General features: G+C 38.2%; 1 protein-coding gene across 2 annotated transcripts in view; it reads left to right on the top strand.

Annotated features, from left to right (window-relative positions):
• ubtfl (upstream binding transcription factor, like) overlaps positions 1-13,057 on the top strand; it is a 39,380-nt gene that overhangs the window by 3,275 nt on the left and 23,048 nt on the right. For both annotated transcript variants that reach the window (XM_028472966.1, XM_028472965.1), the window contains exons 3-7: positions 53-228; positions 295-378; positions 8,768-8,923; positions 10,146-10,210; positions 10,441-10,561. In XM_028472966.1, coding sequence (XP_028328767.1) covers positions 124-228; positions 295-378; positions 8,768-8,923; positions 10,146-10,210; positions 10,441-10,561 — 531 coding nt within the window. In that variant the 5' untranslated portion in view covers positions 53-123. The remainder of the gene's footprint in view (positions 1-52; positions 229-294; positions 379-8,767; positions 8,924-10,145; positions 10,211-10,440; positions 10,562-13,057) is intronic.

The raw sequence follows: 13,057 nt of genomic DNA, 5'->3' as shown, positions 1-13,057 counted from the left end.
TGCACGATTCCGTGTTGTGTCCGTGTGTCCTCACAGTTGTTGATCTGTTTAGATTCCTGGAGCAAGGAGGACTGTTTGACTCTGCTGGAGAGGATTCGCAGTCAGTTGCCAGACGAGGACGGCATGAAGTACAAAACCACAGAGTCGCACTTTGACTGGGAGAAAGTGGGCTTCAGCAGCTTCACCGGAGACATGTGCCGTCAGAAGTGGCAGAAGGTTTCCACTGAGGTGAGGTTCCACTCCCAGTTCCAGCCAGCCGATGAAGAAGGTCCTGAAAGTTTTTCTGTGTTTCAGGTGAGGAAGTACCGCACGATGACGGAGCTCATTGTGGACGCCATTGAGTTTGTGAAGAACCCGTATAAAGGCAAGAAGTTAAAGGTGAGGAGGGAGGGGCCAGGGTTGGGGTCGATTATAATTGTAATTGCGTAATTGATAATTAATTACAATTATGCATAATTTTAATTATAATTTTAAAAATCTTTCGTAATTGAGTTCAGATAATTGACTTTGTAATTGTAATTACCATGAAAATTCTATAGAAAATGTAAATTATGATTTAACGCTAAACTGTTGAACCATGTTACCGTTATATATGTACATTTCTACACATATATGTAGTTAATATTTATTAAAATATCTTTCATGTCAAGCTTTTCCACATTTAACCATTTAAAAATATATATATATATATATATATATATATATATATATACACTGACGCAAAAGGCTCAGACACCCACACTAAAAATATTTAAACCTATATTTTTATTGATTAGGAATCCTAACAAGGTAGCCAATAGATATGAAATAAATTAGATCAGGGGTTCTCAACTGGTCTCATCCTGGGACCCACATTTTTCCACGGTCATTAAATCACGACCCATTTATTTATTTTAGAATTCAACCAGTTCAATTTAGTTTTTCAAAAATAGCTGTTGAAAACATACACATACTGTATATATAATATTTTTTAAAACATAAATCCATATATTTTTCTTTGCAACATGCATTTTACAGCATGCTTGTCAAAAGAAAAGGTTATTTTGAAATAAAAGACAAGTCCAACATGAGAGACATTAAGTATTTGTTATTTTTGAAGAGCTGTTCACGACCCACCCAGTACAGTTCTGCGACCAACTTTTGGGTCCCGACCCACCAGTTGAGAATCGCTGAATTAGATGATAGATATTTTTTTAGTGTATTTTACAGCTGATTTAGGACCCGTTAGCATAAGAGATGCTAACACAAGAGGAAGGTTAACTTTTATTAGTTTATTTATTTCAGGCTCAGTAATTGTGATTAATTGTAATTGAACTTTAGTAATTGAGCACGTAATTGTAATTGACTTTCGGAGGATAAGAAATAATAGTAATTTAATTGTAATTGGAAAAAAAGCTGGTCGCTGTAATCATAATTGAATTGTATTTGAACATGGGTAATTGAAGACGTAATTGAAACTGAAAAATGTAATTGAGCCCAACCTTGGGAGGGGCGATATAGACTACAAAATTTATCCCAGGGTTGGGGTCAATTATAATTGTAATGGCGTAATTGATAATTAATTACTATTATGACATAGTTGTGATTGTATTTGAAAAAATCTGTTGCTGTTGTAATCCTAGTTAATTTGTAATTGAGTTCAGATAATTGACATTGTATTTGTAATTGTCATTATTCTATAAAAACTGTCAGTGCCAGAGCATTAACATTTTTTTAGGTAAGGCATGAAAACAGAAAAATGTAGGATTTTTTAGATAAAGCTATCATAAGGCATAACAATATTTTAATTTTATTTTTTCTGCGATAAGGCTTTAGTAAGGCTTAAAAATAGATACATTTTGGATTTTTTTTTTATATAAGGCTATGGTAAGAACTTAAAAACTAGTTAAATATGATGAGCACACTTAAACTGGGGTAAAAATCCAGTAAGGCATAAAAATAGAAACATTTTGGAATTTTTAAAAAATAAGACATGAGAAATGAGGCTCTCATAAGGCATAAACATTTGTTATGGGGTTATTTATTTCAAGCTCAGTAATTGTGATTCATTATATTTGAACTAAGTAATTGAGAACTTAATTGTAATTGAATTTTAGGGGGAAAATAATAATTCTCATTTTAACTGTAACTGGCAAATATGCCGGTCACCGTAATCATAATTGGGTTGTACGTGAGCATAAATAATTGAAAAATGGAATTGACACCGTGGCTTAGGGTCGTCTTCTGATCGAGAGGTTGGGGTTCGATCCCAGTACCTGACGATGTGTTGAAGTGTCCTTGGGCAAGACACTGAACCCTAAGTTGCTCCCAGTGGTCGACTAGTGCCTTGCATGGCAGTCCTGTCCCACTGGTGTGTGAATGGGTGAATGAGCTGATATGTAAAGCGCTTTCAGACTGTTTCAGTGGTGATAAAGCTCTATATAAATCAAGTCCATTTACCATTTATTTATCACAGTAATGATAAATAAACACCAATTCAGCCTAATTGTTTGACTATAAATCTATCACCATAATAATGACAAAGGCTACTAAACTACATCAATTAAGTTCAAGTACTGATGAAATATAGTAAAATGTAATTATTGTTAATTATTTATTGATTTCCTCATTTATATTTATTTTATTTTGTTTAAATAAGGCACATAAAAGTAAAACTAACTCTACTAGTGTTTTTACTATTTAATATAAACCATTGCTGCTGAATCTAGTTTATTTTATATTTGATAATGAGTTACATAAAGTTATGGTTGATAAATATCTCTGTAATTAAAATATTGCGTGACACAAGTCTGGATGGATGAATAGTGATATTAGTTTAATGCTAATATTTATTTCACACAACATGTGACATGTTTTTATGGTTTATTGACAGTAAGACGTGTACTTTTTACGTGGTCTCTTCCTTTTATGAAATGGTTAGCTCTTAGCAGGGTTGGGGTCAATTACGTTTTTAAATTACAATTACATCTTCAATTATCCATGTTTAATTACAACTGCATTATGATTACATTGAGCAGCCTTTTTTCCAATTACAATGAAAATTTTAATTGTTTTCACCTGAAAGTCAATTATGCTTTCAATTACTACAATTCAATTACAATTAATCACAATTAGTGAACCTTTAATAAATAACCCCATAAAACATTTCCTATGATAATGCATCAGTTTGACTCATGTCTCATATCAGCTCTAAAATACACTAAAAATGTTAAATATCATCTAATTAGTTTATCGTCTGTTTGTTACCTTGTTAAGCTTCCTAATCAATGATCTTATTAATATTAATATTATACATTGGTGTGGACATCCAAGCATTTTTTTGTCAGTATAGCCTTAGATTTATGATTTTTTTTTTTTTAAATGTTAAAATGATCCAACCTCAGGTAAACTTGATATGAAACATATTTTAATCATTATTAACTACGTACTGTATGTGTAAGACATAGAACTGTATCATGGTTCCCCAGCTTTGCGTTTAATTAAATTGTAAATAGCAATTTTTATATAATTTCCATGACAATTACGAAGTCAGTTATTTACTGTATGTTCAATTACAATTCAATGATTAGTTTGTAACAGTTACTGTGACCAGCATTTTTTACCATTATTATTTTTCCCCTGAAAGTCAATTACAATTAATGACAACTACTGAATCTGAAAGAAACAACCCCTTATCTCAGAAAAGAAAATCCAAAATATTTTTTATTTTTATTTGCCATGCTTCTGAAATGTGGGTATTTTCATATTTTTGTTATTTTTCATGCTTTACTGTATTTTCAGCCCAGTTTAAATTTGCTCATCATATCTGAACTGGTTTTTAGGGTCTCACTATAGCCTTATCTCACATTTGGTATTGACAGTTTTTATAGAATTTCCATTACAATTATAAAGTCAGTTATCTGAACTCAATTGTAACTCAATTATGAATGCTACAGCAACAGATCTTTTCTAATACAATTATAATTATATATATATATATATATTTCTCTCTCTCTTTTCTTTAATAAAAAATAATAATGACTTATTTTGTAGTGTGGAATGTTAGAAAAGGTTTGATCAAGTGATGTCACTCAAACAGAGAACAATAGTCAGCAACAGTAGAGATGAGAAAAACTGACCTATTTATTATTAACCATTGTTTACATACATTTTAACCTTCAACATAATATCTACACTATTCTATAATTGAATAAAATAAATAAAACAAAATATGAAAATCTGGAATTTTGAATTTGATATTCGTTTTCAGGCTAATAACGGACCGCTATCTGATATCGATATCGGATGTGGACTCCCCTAATTATAATTGACCCCAACCCTGGTAGGGTGACATCTTCTTAGCAGCTCAGGTCTGAACCAGATCAAACAGGTCAGAACACATGACTCCAGTTGTAAAGTGTTTGGCTCCCAGTCAGCCTCAGAATAGTCTTTAAAGGGCCATATGTAGAATTATTGTGAATTTTCAACTTTTAAATTTGTCTGAAATACCTTAAATCAAAATGTGAGTGTTAAAAAACATGTCCTTAGCTGTCATGCCATATGTGTTTAGGTTTTATAGTTATGTATACATTAATAAATATTGTAGTACCTATTTCCCACCGCTAGGGTGAGTATAAGCCTATTTACATCTCTGATGTGAACTCCTTTTTCTCAGCCTGTGCTGGGAGCAGAGTTACTTACTGGTCCACTAGGAGGTCAAATACTTGAAGATGTCATCTTCTGAAATAACTGTACTCTTATATTTGTCCCAATGATGAATGAGAGCTACAGAGTGGAGAATTCTTCTTCTTCCTTTTCATTTCTGGCAGACTAGATGCCTCCTGGTGGCGGTAGAAAGTGCTCACAAAGTCTACATCTGTTCTCTTTAAAGTTCTGCTGCTGGTTATAAATGTGTGAATGGGTTTGGTGAGATGTTAGTCAGGTATGAACCCAGCAGAGCTCTCAGATCTATGGACACAGGTCAGATAGTGGAGCCCAGAGCTCTCAGATCTATGGACACAGGTCAGATAGTGGAGCCCAGAGCTCTCAGATCTATGGACACAGGTCAGATAGTGGAGCCCAGAGCTCTCAGATCTATGGACACAGGTCAGATAGTGGAGACCAGAGCTCTCAGATCTATGGACACAGGTCAGATAGTGGAGCCCAGAGCTCTCAGATCTATGGACACAGGTCAGATAGTGGAGACCAGAGCTCTCAGATCTATGGACACAGGTCAGATAGTGGAGACCAGAGCTCATAGATCTATGGACACAGGTCAGATCGTGGAGCCCAGAGCTCATAGATCTATGGACACAGGTCAGATAGTGGAGCCCAGAGCTCTCAGATCTATGGACACAGGTCAGATAGTGGAGCCCAGAGCTCTCAGATCTATGGACACAGGTCAGATAGTGGAGCCCAGAGCTCATAGATCTATGAACACAGGTCAGATAGTGGAGACCAGAGCTCATAGATCTATGGACACAGGTCAGATAGTGGAGCCCAGAGCTCATAGATCTACAGACACAGGTCAGATAGTGGAGCCCAGAGCTCATAGATCTACGGACACAGGTCAGATAGTGGAGCCCAGAGCTCATAGATCTATGGACACAGGTCAGATAGTGGAGCCCAGAGCTCATAGATCTATGGACACAGGTCAGATAGTGGAGACCAGAGCTCTCAGATCTACAGACACAGGTCAGATAGTGGAGCCCAGAGTTCATAGATCTATGGACACAGGTCAGATAGTGGAGCCCAAAGCTCATAGATCTACAGACACAGGTCAGATAGTGGAGCCCAGAGCTCATAGATCTACGGACACAGGTCAGATAGTGGAGCCCAGAGCTCACAGATCTATGGACACAGGTCAGATAGTGGAGCCCAGAGCTCATAGATCTATGGACACAGGTCAGATAGTGGAGCCCAGAGCTCATAGATCTATGGACACAGGTCAGATAGTGGAGACCAGAGCTCTCAGATCTATGGACACAGGTCAGATAGTGGAGCCCAGAGCTCTCAGATCTATGGACACAGGTCAGATAGTGGAGACCAGAGCTCTCAGATCTATGGACACAGGTCAGATAGTGGAGACCAGAGCTCATAGATCTATGGACACAGGTCAGATAGTGGAGCCCAGAGCTCTCAGATCTATGGACACAGGTCAGATAGTGGAGCCCAGAGCTCTCAGATCTATGGACACAGGTCAGATAGTGGAGCCCAGAGCTCTCAGATCTATGGACACAGGTCAGATAGTGGAGACCAGAGCTCTCAGATCTATGGACACAGGTCAGATAGTGGAGCCCAGAGCTCTCAGATCTATGGACACAGGTCAGATAGTGGAGACCAGAGCTCTCAGATCTATGGACACAGGTCAGATAGTGGAGACCAGAGCTCATAGATCTATGGACACAGGTCAGATAGTGGAGCCCAGAGCTCTCAGATCTATGGACACAGGTCAGATAGTGGAGCCCAGAGCTCTCAGATCTATGGACACAGGTCAGATAGTGGAGCCCAGAGCTCTCAGATCTATGGACACAGGTCAGATAGTGGAGCCCAGAGCTCATAGATCTATGAACACAGGTCAGATAGTGGAGACCAGAGCTCATAGATCTATGGACACAGGTCAGATAGTGGAGCCCAGAGCTCATAGATCTACAGACACAGGTCAGATAGTGGAGCCCAGAGCTCATAGATCTACGGACACAGGTCAGATAGTGGAGCCCAGAGCTCATAGATCTATGGACACAGGTCAGATAGTGGAGCCCAGAGCTCATAGATCTATGGACACAGGTCAGATAGTGGAGCCCAGAGCTCATAGATCTATGGACACAGGTCAGATAGTGGAGACCAGAGCTCTCAGATCTACAGACACAGGTCAGATAGTGGAGCCCAGAGTTCATAGATCTATGGACACAGGTCAGATAGTGGAGCCCAAAGCTCATAGATCTACAGACACAGGTCAGATAGTGGAGCCCAGAGCTCATAGATCTACGGACACAGGTCAGATAGTGGAGCCCAGAGCTCACAGATCTATGGACACAGGTCAGATAGTGGAGCCCAGAGCTCATAGATCTATGGACACAGGTCAGATAGTGGAGCCCAGAGCTCATAGATCTATGGACACAGGTCAGATAGTGGAGACCAGAGCTCTCAGATCTATGGACACAGGTCAGATAGTGGAGCCCAGAGCTCTCAGATCTATGGACACAGGTCAGATAGTGGAGACCAGAGCTCTCAGATCTATGGACACAGGTCAGATAGTGGAGACCAGAGCTCTCAGATCTATGGACACAGGTCAGATAGTGGAGCCCAGAGCTCATAGATCTACAGACACAGGTCAGATAGTGGAGCCCAGAGCTCATAGATCTACGGACACAGGTCAGATAGTGGAGCCCAGAGCTCATAGATCTATGGACACAGGTCAGATAGTGGAGCCCAGAGCTCATAGATCTATGGACACAGGTCAGATAGTGGAGACCAGAGCTCTCAGATCTACAGACACAGGTCAGATAGTGGAGCCCAGAGTTCATAGATCTATGGACACAGGTCAGATAGTGGAGCCCAAAGCTCATAGATCTACAGACACAGGTCAGATAGTGGAGCCCAGAGCTCATAGATCTACGGACACAGGTCAGATAGTGGAGCCCAGAGCTCACAGATCTATGGACACAGGTCAGATAGTGGAGCCCAGAGCTCATAGATCTATGGACACAGGTCAGATAGTGGAGCCCAGAGCTCATAGATCTATGGACACAGGTCAGATAGTGGAGACCAGAGCTCTCAGATCTATGGACACAGGTCAGATAGTGGAGCCCAGAGCTCTCAGATCTATGGACACAGGTCAGATAGTGGAGACCAGAGCTCTCAGATCTATGGACACAGGTCAGATAGTGGAGACCAGAGCTCTCAGATCTATGGACACAGGTCAGATAGTGGAGACCAGAGCTCTCAGATCTATGGACACAGGTCAGATAGTGGAGCCCAGAGCTCTCAGATCTATGGACACAGGTCAGATAGTGGAGACCAGAGCTCTCAGATCTACAGACACAGGTCAGATAGTGGAGCCCAGAGCTCATAGATCTACGGACACAGGTCAGATAGTGGAGCCCAGAGCTCACAGTAACCATGGTGATGCTGCGTTTAGTTGTTATGCTGCAAAGAAGTGGAAAAAACTGCAGCAGAGCTGAAGTCAGCATCACATGTGAACATTTTTAAATCAAAGTTAAAGGCACTTTTTTTCTCTACTGCGTTTGATTGAAAGAGAGATTTTTGGTCATGTTGATGATGTAATGTGTTTAATGATTTTAAATCATTTTACTGATGATTTTAATGTTCTTATAGATTTTAAGCTGTTGAATGTTTTCTGTTGCACTTTTTCATCATGTAAAGCACATTGAGTTGCCTTGTGTATGAAATGCACTTTACAAATACATTTGCCTTGCTTTAGCGGTGGGAATGTTTTTGACGATATATCGTAAACAATAACATATGGCACATTGTTAAAGGTGAGAGTGGTGCAGAACTACTTAGATTAGATACACTTAGGCTCCATCAGGGAAATGGTATTTCCAGCAGCATTACAGAAAAGAATAAATCATAATGTACAGAAATAGATAAATAAATAAACAAGGTTGGTGCTACAGACTACAACTACTGCTCCTTCTCTGTCTGTCTATAGTTGTTGTAATGGAATGCTTCAGTCTGTTAGTCCTGCACTTTGGAAGGACTAGTCTGTGGCTGAACAGTCTCCTCTGGTACTTCACTGACTCCATCAATCTCCTGTTGTCCTCAGACTCACCCCGATTTCCCCAAAAAGCCTTTAACTCCCTACTTTCGCTTCTTCATGGAAAAACGAGCCAAATATGCCAAAATCCACCCAGAAATGAGCAACCTGGACCTGACCAAGATACTGTCCAAAAAGTACAAGGAGCTGCCTGAAAAGAAAAAGGTGCGTTCCACTCAGCATACAGCCATCATTTAGAATAATGGACCATCTGAGCAACATCATTATCATTGTCATTTTGAATCTATTTTTATATTCTATTGTTTCTGTTATTTTGTGGGGTTTTTGGAGTTATTCTGTACATTTTTGTTGTCGTTTTGGTTTTTTGTGGTAATTTTTGTTATTTTTCTGTATTTTTTCTGTCATTTTGTGTGTTTTTTTTTTTTTACATTTTGTGTATTTTTTTTTTACATTTTGTGTATTTTTTTATTGTATTTATATATTCATGTATTCTGGGGTAACGCTGAGAGCCTCAGTCCTGTAAGATAATATCAAATATAAATGTATTACAACTTATAATGTAGGCTGAGCTTAATGAACGCAGTATCAGCGCCACAGTCAAGGTAAAAGAGAAAGTGAAACTGATCAGTGTCTGTTTATTCTCCCTTTATAATCTGACTAATTTAATCATTGACACTCGTCAATTCCTGCATTGATTACTTTCTGCTTTTACTGCAGTAACAGTGTTGTTTTTGGTCTGTATTATGTATTTTAATTCTTCATATTTTTAAAGAATTATTCCTCAATTGTGACATTCTACAGTTCCTCCGTTTGATTGGTCTGACACTGTAATATCCACCTTCGTCACTAGAGCGCGCCAGTTAACCAGACTGAAATCAACAGCTTACCTTAGACTGTTGTAATCTATGTAGTTTCGTAAAAAAGCTCCTCTCTGACAAGGAATGTTGGGATAGTTTAAGCCTGCTAACGGAGATAAATCCATGATATAATTATCTAGATTCGTAACATAGGGCCTTTGTGTCATTTTGCTTTTTTGTAGTCATTTTTGTGTATGTTGTTATCTTTCTGTTCATTTGTCATTTTGTGTCTGTTTGAAAGCATTTTGTGTGTTTTACTGCCATTTTGTGTGTTTATGAAGCCATTATTGTTGTCATTTAGGTTTTTGTTGTTATCTTAATGTGTATTTTTCTGTCATTTTGTGTGTTTTTGAAAAAGTTTTTTGTATTTTTGTGAGTAATTTCTGTTGTCTTTCTGTGTATTTTTTTGTCATTTTGTTGTTATTTTGTGTGTTTCTGCCGTTTTGTGTTTACGGAGTCATTTTTGTGTATTTTTGTTGTCTTTTTTGTGTATTTTTTTTGCCTTTTGTGTATTTGTCTGTCATTTTGATGCGGTCAATAGGTTTCATGTCCTGCTTGTTGGTTTTCAGCAAAAGTACATCACTGAGTTCCAGAGGGAGAAGGAAGACTTTGAAAAGAACATGGCCCGCTTTAAGTGAGTCCAATGTTTGGGATCAGTGGGTGTAACCTGAGCTCACCTAAAGTTACTCTACTTTACTCTACTCTACTCTACTTTACTCTACTCTACTCTACTTTACTCTACTCTACTTTACTCTACTCTACTCTACTCTACTTTACTTTACTTTACTCTACTTTACTCTACTCTACTTGACTCTATTTTACTTTACTCTACTTTATTCTACTCTACTTTATTCTACTCTTCAGGGAGGAGCATCCAGAGCTGATGGAAGAGAGGAAGAAGTCCGACCTGCCGGAGAAACCCAAAACTCCTCAACAGCTGTGGTACAATCACGAGAAGAAGACGTATATGAAGATTCACCCTGAGGTGAGGCACACGCAGTGCAGCACATCTGCATTTACACATCTGTGTCACTTCACACACACACACACGCACACACACACACACACACACACACGGTCATTACAGGCTGTTAACTTCATGAAAACATCACAAACAAGCTTCATACCTTTTTACCTTCGAGGCACCTTTTAAAAAATGTTTTATATATATGTATTTCAACAACTCCAGACCTAACCACATATATAATGTTTTCATTATATTTCTGTATTATTGTTGTGTTTTTATGCCCTTTCTTTCAAAAGAACACATAAAAACATAGGAACACTGATTTTGAGGCATTATTACTTTTAGAGCTATGAACGTTTATTGAAAAAAACCTACTGTAGGTACCAAAATGATACCCTTCTTAAAAGTATAATAGTAATGTCATACGTAAATATTTTTTCCCCACTTTTTTCACGTCAGAACTTCAGACTTTACCTGAAATCTAAAGTTTTTCATTACATTTTTATGTATTTCATGTTTTTATGCCGTTTTTGTCATAAACCCCTGATGAACCAATTCATTTTGGTTTTTGTTTTACACACACCTTAACACACAATATATTCTCAACCACATTCACACCACTCGTTTATGCTCCTGCTGCACAAACATTTAATAATGTAGAAAACTAAATAAACAACGGTGTCGGTGGTAAAAGTTAAGCAAGTGAAATGACATAAACACACATGAACATCATGCAGAAAACATGTCTCACACATAGATTTATGATGCACACTTTCATTAACCTCCTTCATGTGTCCCACGTCACCTTATAAATTCAGCTATCCCATCACAGCTTTAATCACAGCACACGTATGTATTGTATTCAGCTAAACAGACGCTATGAGCTCATATTTACTTGCGACCGAATTATTGTAAATTCACACAAATATATTCGTGTGAGAAGAGTTTTATATATATTTATTTAATTTAACTGAACGAAGCATTATTTCTCATCAATGTCAACTGGTGACCCACTTCTGACAGTCACAACATCCCACAGTTTACAGCTGATCAAAGGTAACCTGGAAAATAAAAAAATTTAAACATATTTAAAGATACTAAAAGGTAAATTTAACAGCCATCCAAATGTTATTTTCAACTTGAATGTAAAGTTATGTGGGACACAATAGAAGATGCAGAGCAGCAGTGGTAGCTTGAACTGCTGTCCTCACGTTTTTGAAGACAAAGCTTTGTTCGCTTACATGTCATATTACACGTATAGGGAGACACAAATATTAAACAATACAACAACAACTAAAAGACGTGATAATAAAAGGCAAATATTGACTAAACTGAGCGGTGAGGTTGCTAGCATAGCATAGTAGTAGCATTCAGTGATTGCCGGAAGTAAACAGCCTTCCTGACATTTCAGCTGAAATGATGTCATGTTCCTGCGTGCATAGAGCCCATTATATCCTGGATTTATCTCCGTTAGCTTCACCTAACCAAACATCGTCTCTCAGACAGAAGCTGTCCTATGAATCTAGATCACAACAAGCTAAGTTAAGCAAGTTGATTTCAGCCTGGCTACGTGTGCGCTCTAGTGACAGAGGAGGAGTTTACAGCGTCAGACCAATCACAATCACTGAGGAACTGGAGAACAACTTACGTCACAATTGAGAAATAATTCTTTGAAAATATAATGATTAAAATCCATGATTCAGACCAACAACAACACTGTTGCTGCAGTAAAAGCAGAAAACAATTAATGCAGGAATTGATGAGTGTTAAAGGGGGGCATCATGTTTTTTTCAGGGACATAGTACCATTCTATAGCATACTCAAATAAATATGCTACACAATTTTTTGGGGAAAATGCAGGAAATTTCCCTCTGTAGCACACAGTTCATGATGCCTCGATTTCACCTCTGTCTCTTTAAGAAACTCCAAGCTTGTCTGACGCGCCCATGAACACGCCCCCTTCAGTACTCGTACAAACACGCATGGATGTTTACTTCTGTTCTTCTGTGGCTGTATTTGGATACTTTCTACATTTTTACATCACTACAATACATTAGAATGATTGTCAAAGTGACGAATGCTAACGTACGGATGGAGATCTCTCTTCCCTGTCACCGACACACACACACACACACACCCGCTTACCCGTGCTGGTGCTATAGTCCAGAATAGGGATCACATTGTGTCTGTGTACGTATTAGTCCACTTTCAAATAAGCTGTTGTTTTAAAGCAGTCATCTGAAAGGCAGCAGCAACTACAATGAGCAGAGTAAACCGATCTACACACAGTTATCTATCAGCTGTTTGCTGTGACTGCAGCTGATTTGACGGAGCGGGGTAGGGGTACGAGTTTTATTTACTTTTTATTTTTTATTTTAATGCGTACATTAATGAGTATAGACAACATAAGCCATGGGTTTCTTACAAAAGTATTTAAAATAAGTAGGGATGTAACGATTAATCGTAAGGCAGTTAAAAATCGATTCATAGGTATCAAGGTTCACAACAATGCAG

This window comes from Gouania willdenowi, chromosome 17 (genome assembly GCF_900634775.1).
Source record: "Gouania willdenowi chromosome 17, fGouWil2.1, whole genome shotgun sequence".
NCBI lineage: Eukaryota > Metazoa > Chordata > Actinopteri > Blenniiformes > Gobiesocidae > Gouania > Gouania willdenowi.
Note: the sequence above shows the minus strand (reverse complement) of the source record. Positions and strands in the feature narration are given on the sequence as shown.